Source organism: Mytilus californianus, unplaced genomic scaffold (genome assembly GCF_021869535.1).
Source record: "Mytilus californianus isolate M0D057914Y unplaced genomic scaffold, xbMytCali1.0.p SCAF_3, whole genome shotgun sequence".
Taxonomy (NCBI): domain Eukaryota; kingdom Metazoa; phylum Mollusca; class Bivalvia; order Mytilida; family Mytilidae; genus Mytilus; species Mytilus californianus.
In genome coordinates, this window is record NW_026262679.1 from 72,649,399 (window position 1) to 72,673,877 (window position 24,479).

The 24,479-nt window shown below is 30.8% G+C and overlaps 1 protein-coding gene across 2 annotated transcripts; it reads left to right on the forward strand.

Annotated features, from left to right (window-relative positions):
- The first annotated feature begins 528 nt into the window (after positions 1-528).
- LOC127735036 (condensin complex subunit 2-like) lies at positions 529-23,578 on the forward strand. 2 transcript variants are annotated; one of them, XM_052245124.1, is made up of 17 exons: positions 529-647; positions 5,417-5,658; positions 6,711-6,798; positions 7,675-7,761; positions 8,392-8,521; positions 9,368-9,441; positions 10,799-11,054; positions 11,802-11,890; positions 12,342-12,480; positions 12,648-12,744; positions 13,739-13,866; positions 15,436-15,668; positions 16,875-16,985; positions 18,256-18,420; positions 19,257-19,361; positions 19,700-19,873; positions 20,393-23,578. In XM_052245124.1, the coding sequence occupies exons 2-17, from the start codon at positions 5,417-5,419 to the stop codon at positions 20,447-20,449; spliced, it is 2,175 nt and encodes a 724-aa protein (XP_052101084.1). In that variant the 5' UTR covers positions 529-647; the 3' UTR covers positions 20,450-23,578. The 2 variants fall into 2 exon arrangements, with proteins under 2 accessions (XP_052101084.1, XP_052101083.1); XM_052245123.1 differs by lacking the exon at positions 529-647 and adding an exon at positions 995-1,138.
- Positions 23,579-24,479: the final 901 nt, after the last annotated feature.

A 24,479-nucleotide genomic window follows, 5' to 3' on the forward strand; every position in this document is an offset into this window, starting at 1 on the left:
GCTAGATATTATACAATTTATTATAAATTCATTACACTATGCTGCGTGCAAATGATGATTGAGAAATAGATAAAAAAAAAACACTTAAATAAATCCCTGAGTAGTCAACTCATTAATAACCGCAAGAGATTGATGCTTGCAAGAATGTTAGCTAAGATGGAGGAAGAGGATGAACAATCACGAAAGATCGCATTGGAAATGTGGTTATAGCCTAGACACATGCAACTTTTTATCTGTTTACAGAGACTTGTGTTACCTTTTACAGCAAAATTTGATCTGGAACTAGTGAATATATTTTTATATAAAAATGTACATGATACGTGATGTGTAAATTTACTATTGTGGATTTTCTTTAGTAACCTTTACTCCGAATAAGGAGTTGTGCAATTACTTGCAAAATGTCATTGAATACTTATACAGATACAGATATTGTTATTGTCAGACGTTTCCTTTTGTTTGTTGGTCGAATTTGTATCGTTTTGAACCGTAAAAAATATAATTATGTTTTTCATCTTTCAGAGGCTTATACGGAAATGTCGAGACTGTCTTAGTGTGTCCCGGTATCTCGCAATATCTCGTACACAAACGAGACCAATTCGGATGGCGGAAACTTCAAAACAATAGATTAGTTCTAAACAACACAAAAGGTGACTTTTATAGTTTAACTGGCAAAATACCCAAACAAAATTACAAAAATCCCCACTGGTTCTATGTTATACCACTCTGTGCACCCTTAATGATTGTGTTAAGCCAAATGAGAACGGGTTCATTTCATAATTTTCTGTCAAATTCTGATGAATACCAAAATAGAACCGATTTATGGCGATTACTATAATCATACACATATTCTAGTTAAGACAAAAAATAGGAACACACAAAAATATGAAAACTAAGGTTTATAAAGCTACAGAAGCAGCTGGACACAAATCATGCATGTTAATTCCAAATGTTCAAAATCTTAGTCCCAGTTGTCTCCCTTTTGATGATTCTTCAGTGTTGATTATTGTCTGCACATGTACTGATGCAAAACAGAACTTTTCTTGATCAAAGTCGCAAGTTATATTTTGAATAATGGTTACCTAATGCTTAATATGAGGAATAACCACACATCAGTATTTACTAATTGTTGGGTTGTTCAGTAAGTACATGTGACACTAGTCCCTACATACATGAAACAGGAATACAAAATGTAACCATCAACTATTCCCAAAGAAAAAAGTGCTTTTGTAGTACAGTAATTGTTAAAAATGATTCTGAAATACTGTGAGTTTAAGATTTGTCAGTTGTTTTTACAGTCAACATAATGGGTATAGCCTAGGATTGCAACTTTACAAGTATATTCATATTGATTTCCTTGAATCATTCAGGCTTTTTTTTCATACTTTGAGATTTAAGTCCTGCCTGGGCTGCCACTACAAAATACCATGGCCTGTCACCATGACAAACAAGGAAAAGGATTTATTTGCCATGATACGAAAGTGGAAAGTCCTTTAGCCAATTTGTTACAAATGTATAACTCACATTGGATCATTATTAAATAGTAACTTCCTTGATGCCTTCTCTGGCTCCCCACAACTTCAAATCCAAGAAATTTTATTTCTAGGGACAGGATATGAAACATTTTGAAAATATTTTCTCAGTTGTACGTAGTCATGGTAGTAAACTAAACATGCTAGAAAATATCCACAAGGAATGCATTTTTTAAACATTGTACAATTATGTCTAATATTAAATGCATGTCACAATTTTTAATAATCACACCTTTTCAGTGCATTTTCCTTTGCCATGAATGTAATTTGAACTTTTCAAAATTTGTTTATAAATAAATTAGTTCCTGAACTTGTTTAATATTTGAAATTTTCTACATCAGGGCATTGCCAATTTATCACCAAATGCGATTTTATATTTTATCTGTCAACATTTCATTGGCAAATAATGCATATCAGCATTTGAAACATTTGAGACATGGACATGAAGAATCAAGATCTTATTCATGTGCATAGGTGATAATAAGCATTTAATTAAAAATTGTTTAATTTATTTATGGCTTCCATTTCTTAAAACAATTTTACACTGTCAGCTATAGCCATTAATGGCTGAAATAAACTATTAGCTGATTACCCCAATCAGCACCTGTAGGTCATCAGGTCAAGTGTTTATATGACCTTCAGGAATAGAATTTGACTTTTCTTCACTGGTAAAAAGCTAGGTCGTTTTCACAGGGCGGTCTGCCCGCCCTTTCCCGAGTGCCACCCTGTGCCCTTTTTACAGTTTGCAGGGCGCCCTGCCTTTTTTGAAGATCGATTGGTATATTATTTTGTTCGTATTGATATGATCAGCCAATTACGAAAATTTACCTGGCGACAAGTATATGACTTTGTTTACGACCCCAAGCTAATCAACGGTTACAACAGGTGTCATAATCTGTTGTTATAGGTAATCCGTTTATCGGATGGGTCATTTAATGATCATCAACATTAATTCATTCAAACAGAATCGGTCAGTCGGCATTTGTCTTTGAACTTGAAGAAATGTTCATACAACTTGGGCACAATTAGCAATGTTTACCGTAGTTTCATGGAGAAAACGTCATTGACAGAAAGTCGAAAACCATAATCAACTTGTTAAAAACATTGCTCTTATTGTTTTCCGTGAAATAAATAGCAAATTAAGACGTATTTTTCATTGACTGCCTTCATTTTTTATAAGAAAATAACAAAATCGGCCGCCATATTGTTGATCGTATTTACATCTTCTACGTACTGTTTATTATCCTCCAAAGAAGGAGCACACCCAAATAAAGAAAGATAACTCAATCTTATTTTTTCCTAGCATTGAGTAACCTACTAAGATATTATAAAATATGTCTTCATACTTCTGGCTTTAGAATTTATATGTTTAGGTGTTTTGAGTTATGGGAAAAGTTAAAGAGGGTCTTATTAGCAGGGTTTGTAGGGTGCCTTGGTCATTTTATGTATTTTTTATTTTCAATCCAAATTTTCACTGTTCACTATATCCTAACATTGTGCATTTACAGCTGTTTTGTGCTGTATTGCCATTAAGCACAGAAAAGGCAGAAAGGTGAAACTTGTAAAGTGTGTCAGACCATAGAAACAGAATGAAGCAGGACATTTTTCAAAAAATACTGCATATAAAGCTTAACTGTGCCAAGCAATGATTTAAAACTTGTCTGACAAGCTGCTTGACAAGTTTTCAGCCTAAAAAGTAGAAAGATAGTTTTTCTCTGGGCTAATGATGTTGTTCTTGTATATATATAACCAGTGATTCAATGAACAAACAATGTTTTATTATAATCTTTATTAAAACATGCCTTTTTCATATTATCATATCACACGTTAAATGCCCTTTTTCAGGATTGGCACCCTGCCCTTTTTAAATCCTAGTTGGAACACTGGCTTGTATAATTTTTTTCCACTACATGTAACTGAAATAAATTGCTACTACATGTACGTATACTTGTACATGTAGCTAAAACTTTCAAAATCAATTTCTTATCCTATCATTCATAATTAGACATTGTAGGTAAGATTTCTTTAAAGCATATCATGTCAATTCATATACTGTAGTCTGTGGTTCAGTAACTTCACTGTTGATGCCCATAGATTTTGCTGACAATCTCTCCTTCGGACTTTGTAAACTTTTTAACAATCATTTGAATGCTTTAATTTATAAAACAAAGTTTAAACATAAGGGGCCAAAACGTGTGATCAGGGTTTCCTTCTTTAAAAGTAAAGGGTCAGTAGTCGATAAATTTGTTTTAAAATTACTTTTGGTTGGAATAAGGAAAATAATGCATTATCAGTTGATCCGGTTCCGATATTATACATACCCCTTACCAGTAGTCTGTTGTTTAAAGTGTCAATGGTCATAGTCATGTGGCCACATTTTTGATCATTTCTGTCTCGTATTTTGATGACATTCATTGTAAGTTAGCGGTTGCGCAACAATAACTAATTTGTTGATAAAAAGTCTTTGAATAAATCATCATAAGAACATTGGGGACTCTCAGGAAACCCTGAACAACACATGAAATATATATTTTTTGGCCTCAGTTAGAAGCTACAAATGTATAATTTAACAAAGATTTTAATAAATAAAAGCTGAAAGTAGGATAAAATAAAAGATATTTTTGAATATAATTTTTTTGTTACATACTGTACATGTGGATTCATTTGATTCCTGGGATTTTTGATTTCCTTGAATAATTTGGGTCACCGCTAATAACAAATTTAAGAATTCAAAGAAGAATAACTACACACTAGTGTTGTAATTGTGTAAAGAATGAATGAATTACGAATACAGAACAGCCCAGGGATTTTCCAACCCTCATTTTGGGTCCGAATTTGGGCCTCAATCCCAAAGAGAAATATGCACTTTTTTTCCCAATTTTCAGTCTTTAAACTCCCAATCACATATAGACATCCACGAGAGATTTTGTTGGTGTCGTATCATGTTTTTTGTTTGCAAATCTCTTGAATCTTGTTTGCAATTCATGCAGTTATTCCTTCTCAGAATGCAGGATTTTGCACCTAATTTTTCAAAATTTTCTTTGGGGGGCATGTCCCCAAACCCCCCTAGCCAGTTGCACACGGCCGTGTGCCCTCTGTATAAAGGGACTAATATATTTTCCCCAAAGCCAACAATCTTCCTGTTGTGAACTTCAATGCTTTCCCTCCAAGTCTGTTACCTGGAGAACATGGCTTTAATTATTCAAATCTGTGATTTACTATGTAGTTTTAATTATAAGCACATGAACTTTTACTTTTTTATGATCGGGAAACAGTGAAAATGGACAATCAAATGATTTACATAATGACAATTTTTCAAGATTTTCAATTCTGTGATATTGAAAACTAACATTTTGTTTTTTTAAACAGAAATACTATATAAAAAAACCAGCTGTACATATTTAAGCATTTTTTTTATCTAAGTTATTTGAGCGGTGATCCACAAGTTGACAAATCCCAAGAAATCTTTGTGTCTCTATCATGAAATATAGGATACCCAGAAAAATAATAAAAAAAATTATAGCAATGGTTATCAGGGTGTGAAAATATATTTAAGTTTCATTTGTACTGTCAGCGGCTTTCTTTGGACCATAAAAATGACCATGATTCTGTGCGTTTGATGAATTGATACCCACTACTCATCACATTTTTTTTCATTCAGTAGGGCAGGGTGTTGGACTTAACATATTTTGAGCTAGCTATGACACTGAATTATGTATATACACAACTTTAATAACAGTTGTGTTTGTTTGATACATGGATCAGACATGCAGTAAATAGTTAGATTACAAAAATTAATTGCCAACAAAGTATTAAAGAAAAACCAGAGATTGAAACCTCTTTACATTTACATGTATTATCAATTGAAAAATTTCTGCTTTCTATAGATGCCCAGCAGGTCAGATGTCCTCTCTCCTTTGACAACACCAGCCATACAGAAACGGTCTGGTATTAGCAATACAGTAGGTAGTTTTGTGTCTCCATCAACAAGCAGACATAAAGGAATGGATAGTCCGGTGACTATGTATATGGAAGAATATGATGCTGGTACTGAGAAGCGTGATCGACGTCGCTCCAGAGCATTAGAACTGAAACAAACTGTTGGGAGTCCTGCTTCACCTGCAGAAAGGTACATTGTTGTTTAATTTATATGTCGACATATACATGCCTAATGTATTCCACCTTTGCTATGACAAACCTTGGAACCACTAGTGTAAACTGAAAAGACTCTTATTTAAGGAATAATTGTAAACATTGACTTATAAGAGATTGAGCATGTATAATATGTTGGTTTTTTTTTTTAAATGTGTGCACAAAACAATGATGTTAGGTTTAAATCTTTATTGGTGGACCATGAAATCAATATTACTTTGATTTATTACATATTGATTGAGTAGCAATTATTATTAGTCTATCAACTCTTGAAGCAGATATCAAAATGATGATTGAAAAACCTGTTTGATCAGTTTCTGTTTATATCAAGAATTCATGGTTCATCTAACAGAAAAAGCAAACTAAAGTTTATGCAGTAACATAAAAATAAGGAGATGAGGTATGATTGCCAATTAGACAACTATCAACAAGAGTTCATGTGATGTGGATTTAAGCAATTATTGGCTCCTAACTTGGGACAGGCACTTAAAGAATGTGGCGGAGTTAAACATGTTTGAGCGCTCAACTCTCCCCTAACCTGGAACAGTGGTGTTACAGCACAACAAACAAAAAAATGCTCAAATAGTTAAGCTGTAATTGAAAGAAAGTTCACAGTGGTTGAGCTTTGGTAATTTTCCCTAGTTTTACAAAAGAAATTTGGGCTTGAGTTATCTTTCTTTGCATACAATTTTCATATTTAAAGAAAAATTGCATTGTATGGTAACACAAGAGTGTTTAATTTCATTTATAGTTCAAATTTAAAGCAATGCAAAGGTTATAATCACTTGATAAATGACAGTTTCTAGCTTGAATTATGACTCAATCTTTGTACACAAGATGTAAATAAAAAATTTTAAAAATGCAGACTGACCAACCCTATTTTATCAAAACTGTTGATGTAAACACATAAATTTTTTGGCATAAATAATTATCCATATAACTAGTTCTGTTGTTGTTGTGCAGTAATTGCTATACATAGGATGCATTTGCATTGTGTATTAAACAAATTTTTCTCCTTTATATTTTCAGGCCAAGTTCTGTTTCATCAAGCCATGGATTAACAGCTAATCAACTTTCCGAACATTATACCAACTGTATAAAGCTGTCAGCAGAAAATGTATGGCAATTTTATTTTTTGAATTATTTTCAACCTGAACTCAATGAATAAGTTTTTTTCAAACTATCTGGTTTAAGAAGTTAGTTGTAATTGTATGAAATGGACATATAGGTTTTATTTTTGCAGAAACTGCCTTTAAATTGATTGTGGCAACCCTTATATTGTATATGAATAAAATGATAATTTGGTAAAAATAAATATAACAGCAATCCAACAACACAATCAAACAAAAAAACAATTAGTGGTTGTCAGACATATTTTGGTATTCATTTATATACATGATATACAATGTAATTTACATACCAACATGAAGTGATTATTTTTTTTATACATTTTATTAAGCATGTAAAGAATGCTTTTAGAGTTATTTAATGGGACAAATATAAATGCTGGGGTTTTGTTTTTTCATTGAAAAAAAGAATCATGAACAAATCAAATGTGTTATTTTTAGTATTTGTTTACTGAAGAATCCATTCTTTTGTTAATTAATTTCTTTTCAGTTCTATGATGATTGTTATAGAACCTTTTTATATAATTGTTAGCCGTTCAAAATTGTCTTTTGGAAATAAAAATGTTCTTTGAGCTAAATATAATATCTACTTGATTTTATCCTGTAAGAGCAGTTATTGTGAACAGATATCATAATCATCAAATATTCATGTCACAGACTAAATTAAGTTGGAACATTTCCATAAACAAAATTTAGTTCATATATGAAAAATTTATGCTTTATTTCCGAGGTCAACTTACATAGTATTATTTCAATACCTATATTACCTGCAACAATGCATTTTATAGTTTATTTCTCATGCCCATAAAATGCCCCAAAATGTGATTGCTTTGTCATGAAGTTTTTATGAATACTTTCTTTTCCAGAAAATAAATTCCAAGAATGCCTTTGGATTACATTTAATAGATTATATGTCAGATTTGGTCAAGAAAAAAGAATTAGAAAACTTTCAGGTAACTCAGCTAATTTACAAATACAGAGCTGTTTCTCTAATGGTACCATTATTGATGTAAAACACTACAGATATTGTGATTTGTTCAAAGGTGATCTGGTTATTAGGTAAAGTCTAGAACATATTTAAGGGTTTAGTAGTAAAAATCCATTAGATGGTGTGGCGTCTTTTAAAGTTCCTTCAAAGTCCACCATGTCCTTTTTTTAACAGTCCTTATTGTAGAATGGCTTCTGTTGAGCAATATGCTTGGAAATGAAATGCATTATTATGGTCTTAACAGCAAAAAAATAAATTAAAGGCTGTTTGAATATGAGTGTGAATTATCTTTTTCTTTTACTCTCAGAAATGTTTATGGCAAATCTTGCTCCTATTATACGTTTCTAATATATATCTTGTGTCAAAAGGCTATTTTATGTCAGATATTGTATGGCAATTATTATACTTTTTATGTCACAGTAAATTTACAAATGATATATCTACATTATAATTAACCTTTTTAAACAATTATCAATAAAATTGGCATACATTTGAAAGGTTAAAAATTTTTACTACCGTTGGAATTTCAGGGGCCAAATGGTTGTTATTATCACACTATGGCCTGTTTTTTATTTTGTATTTACTTATTTTTTAGGTTGCCAGTACCACATTAGATGCTAGTGCTAAAATCTATGCAGGGAGAGTGGATGCTATACATGCTGAGACTTATAAAGTATTGTCTGGTTTAGGATCAAGTAAAGACAAATCCAAACAGGATGATGGAGGTTTGTAATATTTATAAATGAAATTTTGAAAAATGAACTGGACTCAAAATTACACTTCATCACAGTTATTTGTAAATAATTTAACTTATTAGGAGACCAGCAAAACATGAATTCAGAATGTTTTTGTGACATTTTTAATACTAAAATGCAATAGGGTTAGTATCACATTATTAGTATGCAGCTTCTCCTGAAATTACATTAATCAATTGCACATTTTTTGCATCAATCAACAATTGTGAAAATAAATGCATACAATAATTTCTGAATTGACAGTATTCAAGACAGTTATATTTTTAGTACAGGTACGGTATATCCGAAATGTGTGATACTGACATCAAATTGCATCTGTTGTCTGTCATTTACGTCTCTTATTTTTATATCTTGTCATGTTATCTGACCTGGGCTACCTAAACACATGTATTTCTCAAAACAAGAAAAATGACAATTGATGAAACACACGCTTTAACAAATGAAGTCATCTCTATCAGTTTGGCCAATACAAAACAATCATAACCTTAGAAGGTATAGGTCACTGTTATTTTGACATATAAATGATATAAAATTCAATGAGAGAGAGAAATTGACACAACATATATATTTATAGTAGAGCACGTTTTTGATGTGAGTGATTTTTTTGTTGTCCAAGGGGAACCTTTTATCTTACATTCGCCAAATAAGATCTAATATCTTAATGCCACTATAATCATTAGTTTCAGATATAAATACATTTTTATTGATAGCAGATTTTGCTATAACTTAATTTCAATATGAATTTTATTTTAGCCCTATCATTCCTTGGTAATTAAATTTCTTTGTAATTCCACACTGACACTTTTTTTCTTTCAGAGGAAGGAGCTGATGAAGAAATGGCAGATAATGAAGATACACCAGAAAATGAACAGATTAAGAAAAAGAAAAAAGTAAGACACACTCCCAACAGATTTTTGGTGGAAACTATAGTATTTTATTTAGATTTTTTTTAAAAATGCTTTATTATCAGTTTAATAGGAAGCATCTTGCCATACATATGGAATATGACCATTGACAGACATAATTTTTGAACAAAGCACTTTTTTTTATAATTTGCATTGTAAAGAACAAGCTTAAAATGCTTCTAAAATTACCGAAACAGAATGTAATCAGACCTAAGGTGATTGAAATTTGTAATCATTTTACAGACTACTTAAGGTTGGAAATTAAAAAAAAGTTAAGATGAAAGAACAACACAAAGACAGATTTGAAGATCAGACACGGATTACAATTCCCAAGATTTTTATTCTTGAGAAGATAAAGAATGAGAAATGAGGATTATATTTCTTAAATCCCTCAACAACTTTTTAGGTTTGAAGTTGTCTTTTACACTGTACGACTTGTTTTATATGTGTATAAACCTCACACTATTGTTTTTTTTGCTTCAAAAATGGTAATCAAGACAGCTGGCTTTGAACATGGTAAATTCAGAAATCATGTGCAATTGTTAATCAACAGACAAAAATATACGAGATTAGTAATTGTGATTTCTTTAAATGCTGCATAAAGATAAGATTGTGAGAATTAAGAATGCAAATTCTTAATAATGTTATGCTTATCCCTTCCATTTTTGATAATTTCTAAAACTAACGGTATGTAAAGTCAACAATATTGTTCATTTTACAGTTGACAGATCTACTTTGGTGTATCCTTCACTTTGTTTTAAAAAGGTGTTCCATTCTGCTGCTTGTTATTTTTGCTACATTTTTGGGTTCTGTCTTTATAATTAGCAGCATATCCTTTTACTAGCATACAACGTGGTGCACATATTCACTCTTAACAATGGACAAGTTTTACTTTGTCCTTTATAAACCCCTAGTGGAACAAGATATATTTATTTTATCAGTTTGATAACTTTCCATTGAACCATCAAAAATGAATTAGGGGCCTCGGTGGCTGAGTGGTCTAAGTAGTTACTACTATAATCACTAGCCAGTCAACACTGAGGTTGTGAGTTCGAACCCCGCTTGTGCGGGTGCACTCGACTCCAATTTTAATTGACTAGAATTGTCAGTTTTCCTATCGAAGGTCAGTGGTTTTCTCCGGGCACTCTATGGCTTCCTCCACCAATAAAAACTGGCCGCCACGAAATAGCCCAAAAGCGGTGCTTAAAAGTGGCTTTAAAACACCAAAAATCAAAAAATCAAATCAAAAATGAATTGAAAGCTTCAGATTTTTTTTACTCATGGAGCATTTGTTTCTTACTAGAAGTACCAAAATGATCACTTACATAAATGTTATTTTCAGAAAAAACATACAACAGTGGAAACAAATCTAAAGAACATTACAGCTGCTAAAGTAGACTTGGCATTTGAAGTAGATCCTATGTTTCAACTGATGTCAGAGGCCTTTGATGAAGGAGGAACCATGGGATTGCTACATAATACGTTAAGGTGTTTTAATGATGATCAGGAACTGGTCTTAGATTCAAGTACTGTTGTAAATGCTGATGATGAAATTCAACCATCACAAAATAAACCTATAGATTTAAGTGATATAAAAGGTTTGTACAATTTAGTTATTGCTTTACTTTATAAGTCTCAATAGAAATACAAAAAGAGTACTGAAATAAAAAGATCCAAATCTGTCCATATAGTTATACTGGTTCACCCCGTCTATGTCCCATAATATTTTCATTGCATCTTTCTCAGATCTACAAATCAGAGCTCCCTGAGAATGGGTAGCAATGTTAATGTGAGCAAGCTATACCCTGTGATAATTTTCACATTCATAGCTCATCAATTTCCTGTTCACAGAGTACTCTCATATTCTGACACATTATGGCCATGTATGAAATTTTCTTCATATTGTTCTCAGGAACAATGAATCGAAAATCCCCAAAATTTGGTTTCGAGCTTCATTTGAACATGCTATACTGTGTGAAGCCTTTTCACAATCATTGTTCATCCACTTTCTGTATACTGAAAATTCTTACACATGATAGTTATGTATGAAATTATTGTTGCATTGTTCTTCGGAACTATAAATCATAACTCCCACACATAAGTAAGCATGCTTAAAATATTGTGATGTGTTTTTACATTCATTGCTTTTTAACTTACTGTTTACTAAACACTTATAAAAAAGGGTATCATGACTGCTCACAGTTCAATGGATTTATACAGAAAAAACCACACTTTGTTGATTTGATCACAATATATAAAAAATTACAGAATACAGTCACATATATGTTTACATGATATATTCTTTTTGGGATGATCCTAATTCAACTTCTCATTTTATTTTATAGAAATGTTTAGAGGTATAAATTTAGAGTCAAAAGAAGTTTGTCCATCATTTTCAAGTTTTACTTTCATGGATTGGGATGAAAATGCTGAGGTAAAGTTGTTTATTCATCTGTTATATTCTCAAGTCTATATATTTTTTATTCAAACTTAAACTATAAATTATGTTGCTGTGACTGTAAAGAAATACATGCTTAATCTTACTGAAATAATTTTTGCAGTAGGTCCACATTTTATATAATCTATTTTTCTATTAGCCAAACCATATGCCATTTAGTGTTGTTACAAACTTTTTTACTGCATGAAAACCATATAATACTTTAAGGCACATATCACCATGGATTATTCATTATTTATCATAATAATTCAAATTATATGATGGAAAAGAAAAGGATATGGTGTATCAGTTCATGAAACATAATCACTATACTCACATGTAAATCTAAAAGCAAAGGACTATAATTCATATTTACTGTGAATATTAGAATAAATTGCAAATTATCCTCAAACTATGAAATTATTATCAATGAAAAACGTTTTTTCAGGACACCACAGTGCACTCACAAGACAATGGAGACCATGCATTTGACATGAATGCTGAACATGAACCCATACCTGAGGCTGACAATGATAATGATGATATGCCTGATATGGCTGGAGATTTTCCTGATAATGATTATGCAGGTAGAATATACATTTACTTAATATTGACACACATACTATTTTAATGAACCAATAAGAACCATCACAGTGCTTGTAAACCTCTTTGTTTTTAACAATTTTACTAATATGTTAAAATCATAAGCCATATACGTTAGATTAAGAGTCATTGCACTTTTATAATATTTCAGAATCAGATACCAGTGTACATGATGAGAACCAAAATAATGGAATCACAATAGGTGATGGTAAAGCTGCTGAAATGGCTGAAACCATTGAAAGTATCAAGTAAGTAGGTTGTATTCATGTCCATTATAGGAATGTACCATGGCATATTAAATTACCGTTAATGATTGAGTTTTGTGTAAACATCTAGCTATAAAACCAGGTTCAATCCACCATTTTCTACATAAGAAAATGCCTGTACCAAGTCAGGAATATGACAGTTGTTATCCATTCGTTTGGTGTGTTTGAGCTTTTGATTTTGCCATTTGATTAGGGACTTTCCTTTTTGAATTTTCCTCGGAGTTCAGTATTTTTGTGATTTTACTTTTTATCCATAATGATATATGAACAAGCAGTAATGTTATTTTTGAAGATTCACAAAATATGGTATAGCTTGTTTTTGAGAAAATTCAATCTGAATATGAAGATTGGTGATTTTTGTATATTTTGTTAAAATATGACATCTATTAAATTCTCTAAGGACTGTTCCAGATTAAACTCATGGGCTGGGGGATGGGAGGCACTTTTTATAGACCCGAACTACCCATAATATAGAGTTTTCATTTTACAAATAATTCTTAATACAAAATTCTAAAGAAAATTCAACCACCCACAATTTAATAATTTGAGTGCCTCCCATCCCCTGCAACAGCCCTTAATGGTAAATATGGTGTGAAAGTAATAAAATTGATGTTAATTTAAATGCTCTGAAAAAGTAGCCTTTGTACAAGCAAGTGATAAAATTTCATTCTAAATGTTTTGATGTAGTCACTATTAACATATTTAAAAAAAAAATGGTTTCATAGTGCAGTTTGGATGAATTTATTAAAAAATATTTACATACTTATTTTAAAGAAAAAATACATTTAAATTTTGTGAAAATTCTATTGATTTTTTATTTCAAATTTTTCACCCATAGCAGATTATTGTAGAGAAGTTAAAGTTTTTATGATACAACAGAGGAGGGGAGGTGACTCATCAGGTTCATATGAGATATAATAGGATGTACCCCTAGATTATAATAAATTCACAGTATTACATTATATTTTTTTTTCAGACATGGAACAACAGGAACCCTGCTGTCAGTTTTAGCTTCGGAACCTTCTGATTACTCATATTTCAATAATACTCTGATGAGAGCTTGGGCAGGACCCTCACATTGGAAAATAAAACCATTATCAAAAGGTATTTATAATCATTATTGTAAGTTGCTTTTATTATTTTAACATTAAAATTGATGTAAAATAACAATGTTCAAATATCAGTTGCACAAAATTCAGGAGTTGATGGTAATAAATGGTTCACTATGAAATAAGTACAACCACCTAGTTCAAAAGGTAAACAGTCAGGGGACTTATTAAAATAAGTGATTTTTAAATCACTTATTTAAGTATCAAATTTGAAGTTTTGTCACAAATTGTGATTTTGTAGTTTAACCAAAATTTTAAACACATAGGTTTAGATAATATCTTTTCATTAGTAAAATTGAAAAAAATGAACTTTTTGCTTCTTTTAAGCAGCAAGGTTTATGCCTTTGATGCAATCATTTAGCTGTAAATTCTATTTTAGTTGAAAAAATGCTATAAAAATGGCTTTACATAATGAACTGATACTTTCTTAACAGATTTTTCCCAGCAGTGGGAGTATTTTTCCTGTAAAATTCAAGGTTTCATCTTATAGATTATGTAATAAAATTCTACTGTTCGTGATAAAAATTTCACTGTTCGGGGGTGTTGAAATTAGTGGGGGTTATTAAAATAATGAAACTTAAAGAAGTGATTTTTTGGAAGAAAATTGAGGTATGATACTTAAACAAGTGATTTTTATGTCATTATCCTAGATTTAGTACAAGGTCATCACCTGACATGACCTGGTCATCCTATCAACACAGATGTTGGTTCTGATAATTTTAGCAACATAATTAGTCCCTGGATCATTAGTATTCTATATTTAAAGCTACAATAAAATTAAATCACTTAGTCTAGTGATTAATTTGTACTACTTAAATAGGTGATTATTAAAGAAAGACAACCCTTACTTCCAACCTTTATGGACATAATGTTACTTGAATCAGTGATTTAGAAAATCACTCATTTAAGTAAGTCCCCTGACTGGTAAAAAAACACTAAAAAAATGATGATAAAAAACACAAATTAATAAAAGCTTGTGAACATTTTTTCCCTTGCAGGGTTTAAGCAAGGTTTATCGAACAAAGAATAAAATATAACATGATGAGAGATAATGACTTGCTAAGAAGTGTTCATTAACTATTTTTGAGTAGCTCCATTTTCTTGTCATCATAGTTATACACTTGTAATATATTACCTGATGATTGAAATGACCCCGATTTTTTTGTAAACTTCCTTACCATGAGTATATTGCAGACTGTATTTTTTTAATGATTTAGTACCAAAAGTGCCTTAAAAATCTGTGGGGTATGCATATTGAAGTAAATTAGGGAACCCTACACACAGGTAATTTTTATACACTAACTGTTGGAGTTGGGGCTGTATTGTATCCTTCCATCTGTAAGTCCAACAGATTTTTTTTTGTCACACTTCACCAAGGAACTATTAAACAGAATGACTTTATATTTAATCAACATTTTACAGTAATGAGTTGAAATGCGGTGAAGCTTGTCAGATATCTGCTTCCTGTTTGCAGATTTTAAAGAAAACAAATATTAACATTTATGTCCACATCTTTCATGCAGCTTGCAATACATATATGTTGTAGCAACACTATTCTTTTCAGATAAAAGATTGAACAACCAAACAGAACAAGGAAAGAAGAAATTAAAGAAAGAACCATTTAAAATGGACTATGAACAACAGATAGACTTTGATAGTTACTTCAAATCGTCTAGAGCAACAATGTTAACAAAAGCAACAATGATAAAACATAGTAAAAAGAAGAACACACTCCCAAAAGATTTACATTATGATGCTGATAAGTTGTTTAGATTATTTCAGAAAGCCAAAGTTATGGTAAGAATATTATGCCCCTACAATGAAAAGATCCGATATGGTGTAGATGCTTATGAAACAAAATTATATAAACTTACTAGAACTGGGAGACATTATCTTCCTGTGGCATAAGTATCTCTTAATGCAGTGATGTCATCTCCTTCATTAAAAAAAAAAGTTTTTGAATGTCTCTATTTTTCTCACAAAGATATATTTAATCCCCTATAAAAGTTTAGTGATATGTAAGTAAAGACTTCCCCTTTCTTATCACTTCAGTAGGTTATATATTTGAAATTCATAAAGATCTTACAGGTTGCACTTCTGTAAATATAGACAATGCAATTTCCCATATGAACTCCTTTTACAGCTAAAACTACCACTTTTACTATGAAGTTTCATAAAAAATTATATCCTAGAATGGAAAGCTCATATGCACTGCTATTTTTTTTAAAGGTCAAAATAAAGGGCTGTGCGGCATATTTTCAACATTTATATGCCCCGAACTTCTTAGAGTTTAAACTTCTACTAAAATTCTGTTCTACCCCTCACTTCACTTTGTGTCTTCCTCAGAATTCAATTTTGCCACTATTCATGTGTATTTATACTGGTAACCACCCCAAGTTATGTCTCTACGAGATGAAACATAGAGATCATATCTGGGAACCAGTAGGTAAGCAAAACAAAATATCTATGAATATTATATATCTCCCCAAAAGAGGCTTGGTTTGTGAAACTGCTGTATTTACAAAGTACAACCTACATAACTCTGTGTCTGCTCTTTGTAAAAAGAATCATCAAAGATATCAGGCTTATGATTTTGTATGTCAAACACGTTTTTCATCTTCAAAAGACTCATCAGTGACCCTCGAATTAAAAGAGTTAAAAGGCCAAATAAAGTTTGAAGTTAAAGGGCATTGAGGACCTAAAATTCCAAAAAGTTTTGCCAAATTCATCAAAGATATGCATTTAGGAAGGTGATAGCTAAAAAAATTATTCTTTTAAAAAACTAATGTATAAAACACAAATTTTTTTTAATGGAGAATTAGCGTTTAATAGACACATCTGGATTCTTCCTGAAGTGATTTTCTATAATGAATGAAAACATAATGAATATCACGACACTGGATTATGGCGATTATCAGAAGCAGTTCCTTAAATTTGGAAAGAATCAAATAGACTCTTATCTCAACACTTGATTATTAATTTATTTCTTCTCTTTTGTTTCAGATAAAGCGACAGAACAATACAAATGACAATGTTGATGTTGATGGGGAAATAGACAACTACAATTTTGATAATTCAAATGATATGGAAAATTATTGTCCGAGGGGTGACGAGGTAAAGTTCAATAAATTTTTGTATTTTTGACATTCCTTAAATTATTGTCACCTTTTAATTCTTCTAGATCAGTGTTCTTATGAAATATCCTAGAACACAGTAGATGCTGTTTCTACTATTTTATTGTTATTATTTGAAGAAGTTTTAGATTGTTTGAATAAATTTACCCTGAAATTTTATGAATTGCATGATTAATAAAATTAAAAAAAAGTTAGTACATAACAAAATGCTGTTATCAAAAAACGCTGAAGGAAAGGGAAAGATGACGGTCACATTGAATGAATTGTAGTGATCAAAAAGAATTCCATAAGGTTATAAGTAGATACATGCTTTATAAACATGATACATAAACATGATACACCATATAATGTTGTGTATATTGAATTAGTTGCTAAAATAAAATGGGATATTTAAAAGGCATTTAATCAGAAGCATATAAAATTGCTCTGAACAAAAACATGCCTGAGGATACCCAAAGACGTATAAATATTGTGTCAAATATGACTTAAAAGACTCATAACTTTGGAATGATATATCAGAACATTTTCAAAATAAAATATGCAAGTGTATATTTACCAATCCCCAAAACAGTGTTGAGTTAGTAAAAATTTGATCCAAGCATACTATAGCTTGTGCATGACATTTAAAAAATGCCTTTTTTTACCTGACTGTCTGGAATGACACATCAGAATCTTTTTAAAATCAAACAGTGTGTTTGTTATATTCAGGAATTCCAACAGTTATGTAAAGTTTTCAGTTATTCAATCCAAATAAACTCAAGTTATTGTACAAAGTGTAAAAAATTTACTAATATCAGACAATCAAAGTCCTGTAATTCTGGAAAGAAAAACTAGAAAATTACAAAAATCGAAAGGGAACCTAGCTTTATCAATCCATCAATAATGTAAATTTTTGAAGAAATCAATCCAGGCATGCTGGAGTTAGTGCACCTGGATGAATATTGACAAAACTTTACACAGTTGTTGAACACTAATTTAGGTGTACATTAAGGAATATAATCCGGATCCTACCTGTTGAATTGGAAATAATTGAGCTTAATGACTTCAACATTGCAATATGTGGTAATAGTCTCTCATAAGTGCAACTCCTCTTAAAGACTGGATGTATATTGATGAAACTTCACACAGTTGTAGAACCTACTTAAGGATGTACATAACAAAAACAAAATCCTTACAAAAAAATCAGAAATCTCATATATTTTATAAATTTCTTCGAATGTTTCAATTATAAATTTTGTGATTATTGATAGCCATGTGATGACGATGATGACGAGAATGGTGAGTTTGGATTCAACTTCACAGCAGATGTCTGCTCTCAGGAAACCAATGATTCCCAGCAAGGAGTAGTGGTCAATGACACTATTTTAGATGGAACAATGTTAACTGGTGATAAGTTACTAGATGTTCCAAGAAAAGTAAGATGTATTCTTATTTATAAAGATATTTCAGATGTTTTTCTAATTACAAATTAACTCATCCCTTTCTGCAGGCACTATAAGTTTAAAGAATACCCTCAGCAACATTTATTCCTAATGATATATCCCCATTTGATTTACAAAAGGGGTAATTGCAGTAAGGGCCTTATTTGGCCCCTAATAACAAGTCCATTATTTCAAGATGAAAATGTTTCAATATAATAAATAAACATTTGAGAAAGTGAACTAGAATGATTAAAGTAGAATTTTTCAAATGAAATGTTGACATTGACACCCAGAAGTGGCAAAAAATTGAGAGTTATGTGAAATTTATAAAATCTGTTGGAATTTCAACCAATTGAGACAGAGGTAACCTAATGCACAGGGTTTTGACAAACTCAGATATGTTATTTGTTATAACAAACATAAGTTAAAATATTTTTTTGTCAACACATCAGCTATATGCTTCAGGTCCTGACAACCAATTCATTTAGCCTGTTTTAATTGAATTTGGACGAAAATTGAAATTGATTCTTCTTGTGATGTCATAAAGAGAATGTGATCCTTAAATTAAAAAAAAATTTCTATCTTATCATTGTTATAACTTTGATTCATCCTGATATAGGTATTAAATAGTAACTTGAAATTTATACTAGAAAGTGGGGCCATTTTTGGGCTTTATCAAACTTAACAGTGTTTTATTTTGCTGGGTTAAATTTTGGCACTGTCAGTTAAACAAAAACATTCCAAATATGGTATGTCATTCAATATAATGTTCTGGTGGCTGTATGATAGATAAAAGATTAAACTTCATTGAATGACATTGAATATTGCAGGTTGCAAAGATCGATATTGGGTACGCAAAAACAGCAAAGAAGTTAGATGTGAAAAGACTGAAGAAAACAATATGGAACATTTTAACAGAAGCGGAAGAAGAAAAGGTAATAATAATACATTCTCATTGTTGTAGCTGGAATTATACTACTAAGCTGTCATTTGTCTTTGTCTACTTGTCCATCATCTGGAATATGTGTCATTGAATTATTTTTGAAGTATGAATTGTATTGTGTAATTTATTTTAGATCTTCCTATCGCTAAATTACAATTAAACAATAATTTGATTTTTATTTATACCATTTAAGCATGAAATTTTTGTTGATGATAAATGACAAACGGAGATATACTTTTTTGTGACAGTGCATGCAACTGTTTGTTCTTTTATCGTTTAATATGTAACATATTTTTCCACAAAGTTATAATGTGAATTTTTTCATTACAGGACAAACCAGGAACAAGTGCAATGCAAACAGATCAACTAAATAAAACCATGGATAAGACAATATCCTTTACCAGTCTGTTAGCAGAACTACCAAAAAGAGTGTCTGGCCAGACAGCAGAGAATCTTAGTGTTCCTATAGCATTTGTCTGTTTATTACATTTAGCTAATGAAAAGGTGATTAAACATTCGTTCTTCATTGCAGAATTAATCAAATAATCTCATAATCCCACAATTAGGGTTAATTTTATGACTTGGACACATCTGTAACCTTCATCCATGTACTTTATGCCAATTTTATCTTAGGTCAGTCAAATATTTTCATAACAAACCTGCAATCTAACTTGTATAATAAACTCATCATAGATACCAGGATTCAAATTTTTTATGCCGGACACACGTTTCTTCATCAAAAGACTCATCAGTGACCAAATAAAGTACGAAGTCGAAGCGCATTGAGGACCCAAAATTCCAAAATGTTTTGCCAAAGACAGCTATGGTAATATATTCATGGGGTAGAAAATCCTCAAGTTTGAAATACCAAAGAGTTTTTTAGTTGAACAAGTTAAAATGTTTGTTTGGATGTTGCTACTCATTATAAAGTTTGGTGTCAATCAATATGATATGTTCATGCGATGTACAATGTATCTTATATTTTGAATCATTGATATTAATTTTTTTATTTATATTTTGCAGAATTTGAAAATTGAAGATAGTGATATGAAAGACTTGATAATTTCTCAGGATGTATGAAAGTGTTTTAAGAAAACACTCAGGATGTATGAAAGTGTTTGAAAAAAAAAACAAATGTGCAGTAACAATTAATTTTGTACAGAAAATAGTGTACCGCTTTGGATTCATCAATTGCAAAGAAAGGCAGCTGACATGTAAAATTAAGTTGCAATTGAAAAGTGAATATCACCAGATTAACTGAATATTTATCAAAGATAGAAAAAAGAAGAATATAAAATATCATGTGATTGGGGGGAGATAACTCAAGGTTCTCCTGAACAATGCTGATCAACTGTGAAAATATACCTACTTTTTTACTGTTTCAAAAAATATATTGTGTAATGATGTAAATGAAAAGTAAATATACCAGAAGCTGATTGTATAAAATTAAGGAAATATTTTGTCATTTTTTTTAAATCTCAGGTGAATCTGCAAACCACTATTTAATGTTAAGATATTTTATGAATAATGTTATTACTTTTTAAATGTAGAATGTTTTTATTTATTTTAGATAATTGAATCATTTTAGATGTATGTCCATTGCATTTAATAGAACTTTCGTATACAGAACTTCTTCCTGTACTATATAGAGATAAATTACTTTTAAAGGGTGGCTTGTATTAGTCATGGATTTGATTGTTATATATTGAATTAGTTATGGTGATGCATCAGCACAGCTAGTATGAAGACAAATATAGTCATTAGCTAATAACTTCGAGTAGTTAAATGAAAATATGCATGTGCTATTGATCACCAAATAGATAAGAAGGGGTCTTTTTAATTATGAAATATATCCCCCCCCCCCCTCCCCCCCAAAAAAAAGTGAAAAAAAAAACTCATCTTTGAAAATGTTGTCATCAGTTTGAGGTCAATAGATTTTAAAAAATGTTATACAATATTTTTTTTTGTTGAATGAGGGAATTATTTTTACAACTGGGAAGTGGGGAGTCATTAATAAGAGATGTAGCAATTTTCATTATGATGTCAAATACAATACATATACATTCATATTTTCACATTAAAAACCCTTCTTTTTAAAATATTTGTTTATAGCATAGTATTTCTTGGTACTTTTCACTCAAGTTCATAAATGGTCCTTCTTCTCGTATAAGTTTACATTCCTCTGATAGTGGAAAATATATTACTGCGGTTCTCAGGTAGATCGTAAGATATTTATAAATTGAAAAATACATGGAATCTTGTGTTTGTTCTTTTTTTTTTAATCTGTTCATATTTTTTTTGTGATATCAAACTGCAGTACAAATGTTATCTAATTTGTTATCATCTAGATCATCCTGTGCTAATACAATCATCAGAGTTATTTTGTCATGGACTATTTTTTCCGTTATCTTTTCTGAATCTATTTGTCATTCAGTGTTCTTCCTCATCTGCATATATTTTACTGTTCATTTTTATATATATTTTAACATTGTATTGCTTGTAAATATCTGTATAGATCTAATTTTGAATGTCAGTGGAGGTAAAATGAATTCCTGTTATCATAATTAGTTCCCATAATTTTGAAATGGCTACATCTTCAGCCAATACTTTTTTTATCTGAGGAGCCAATATATGTTTGACTTGAAAAAACACTTAATGCTTGTATAAGACTGTGTAACACTCTATGCCTGTATATTTATTTTAAATGATAAAATTATTGTTAAAAGTCATTGATTCCCTTTGTTTGACATTAGTCTGGTCTTGTTTCTACTGTTTTGTTTAATACAAAAAAGACTTGAATTACTTTTGAAATCATGACAGTAAAATAAACCGCTCTTATATCAGTACAGGAAAAAAGTATTTTAAAGATTTTTGGTGAAAAAAAAATTGTTTGAATTTACAAAAAATAGGGAAAAAAATTTTAGCTTGTAATTTCTTCAAATTATATGTGTTTTCAGCAATTAATAAAAGTAGGAAAATGTTCTTTTTTCTTCTTTTTCAAATGCACTTCTATCCAAATTGTAATTGACTCCCTGAATTTGAACAAACTGCTGACGTCCGTTAGTTTTTATGTTACGGGTATCAACATTTTGAGGCATTTAGCACGTATTTCCTCTTTCTATACCATTATGGCAACTGTTCTGTTTTTACCAGACTTGGGTCATTGCTTTGACACCAAAACTAGACCCTATTAGCGCATAAAAATGTCTTTATACAACTGTTTCCGCAAGAATTTTGTATTTTTTGACATTTTTCCTGCAAGTCATGTGACTTCAAAAGACTAATTCTCTTCGTATTAAATTTTTCGAAATATTCAATCAATTATCTTTCATATGGATCCAAAATGAGTTTTGGTGCGAATGCTATATTCGATTGAATTTGGATAGTGCCTTTTCCATAAGTTTAGGTCCAATTTGGCGGAACGTGAAAGGGTTAACTCCTTACATGTCATCTTTAACTTAACTTAATAATCTTCTGAGCAGCAATGAGAAGGGAGTTTTTTTTGTATATCACTGTTTTGAAACGATTTGATTGATTAAATGTTGTTTTGTAATCAAATCAGTTAAACAGTTTGATTGATTTAATGTTGTCTTGTACTTAAATCAGTTGAACAATTTGACTACACTTTGTATTGGAATTAGTCGATCAATTTTTTACAACTATGCATTCAAATCAGTTGATCAGCTAGATTAAAAGTTTGAGCATTTTTTGTATGAAACAGACCATTGGTATTTTCATTACCCTTCACCTGCTTTGAAAGAAAGATTGTTACATTGAATGTATTAAGCGATATCATTCAGTGTTAAAAGGTTTTTGTACTTTCTACTTCTAAGTATAGCAAATTTTGTTTTATGTTTTATGATTTAGAAATTGTCATATGACTTCATAGTATCTTACAGAAAATATTGCATTTAGTGTATTCATTTGTAAATAAATGCATATAATCAGTATGTATTACATTCTTAACTTAAAAATAGCTTCATGTGTTTTGCTATCTATATGTATAGATATCAGAGACAATTGTATACAGAAATTAAAATGTGTTTAAAATAAGATATTCTTAACCTAAAATTGTTATCAACCAGAGTACATCATACTCATCACAAAATTATGCAATACATTTGTTTTGGTTGTAAATACATCTTAATATATAAATGTAGGTGCAAAAATAAAAAAAATCTTAAAAATAAAGTGACTAAAAAAGGTGAATATCTGGGTTTTTTTTGTTTTACACCCACTCTTATAGTGAATATAACTCTCACACGTGCTGCTTTATTAATCTTGTCAGTCCTGTCTGTTTGTCAGTACATACTGATACATTGTGCTACATAGTATACAGCTTTGTACTGAAGAAAGATTTTCTAATTGATTTTCAGATATGCTGTACCATAATTTATTTATGGCCAATTTCACCTAATTATACCTACTTAACATGAAATGTTGCTACAACGGTTTGTCACCCTGAATGAGTGGGAATTATTTTATAATTTTTATTAAGCTTTTGGATGAGTTGATTTATACCCTGTTAGAAAATTCAGATCTGCCAGGGAGACACTTAGTGATAAGATCAGTGGGAAAACCACTAATGGTAGGTCAATAATATTTAGTATGCAGTTGTAATGGAATTTACACATCTCTTTTTCATGGAGGTTAATTGGCTTCATTCCTCAGTCATGGTTCATTGACTTGGAATCTTTTGCATAGTTCACTTGTTAAAGTTTGTGTTTGGGTCAATTGAAGGGGACCACTTATGATGGTATTTGGTATGTTGTTGTCTTAGCATTGGCAGATCTCATTTCCATGTAGATCATTTGGCCATGCACCTTCAGTAATTGATCATTGTCTTTCAATGTTTTGCATAGTTGACATGTCAAAGCATAGCTATTAAAATTACATACAGGCGAGACAACATATCTCTGTGTCAACAGTTTATGTGCTTCTACAGTGAATGTTATGTAAATTGTTTCTCCCATGAACACACTCTAAATGGCAAATCATGAGTAAGTTATGATGTACAAAACGTGTTTTTGATTTTCAAGCAATACATGCTGCGTTGAAGACCCATTGGTGGCCTTCGGCTGTTGTCTGCTCTTTGGTCGGGTTATTGTCT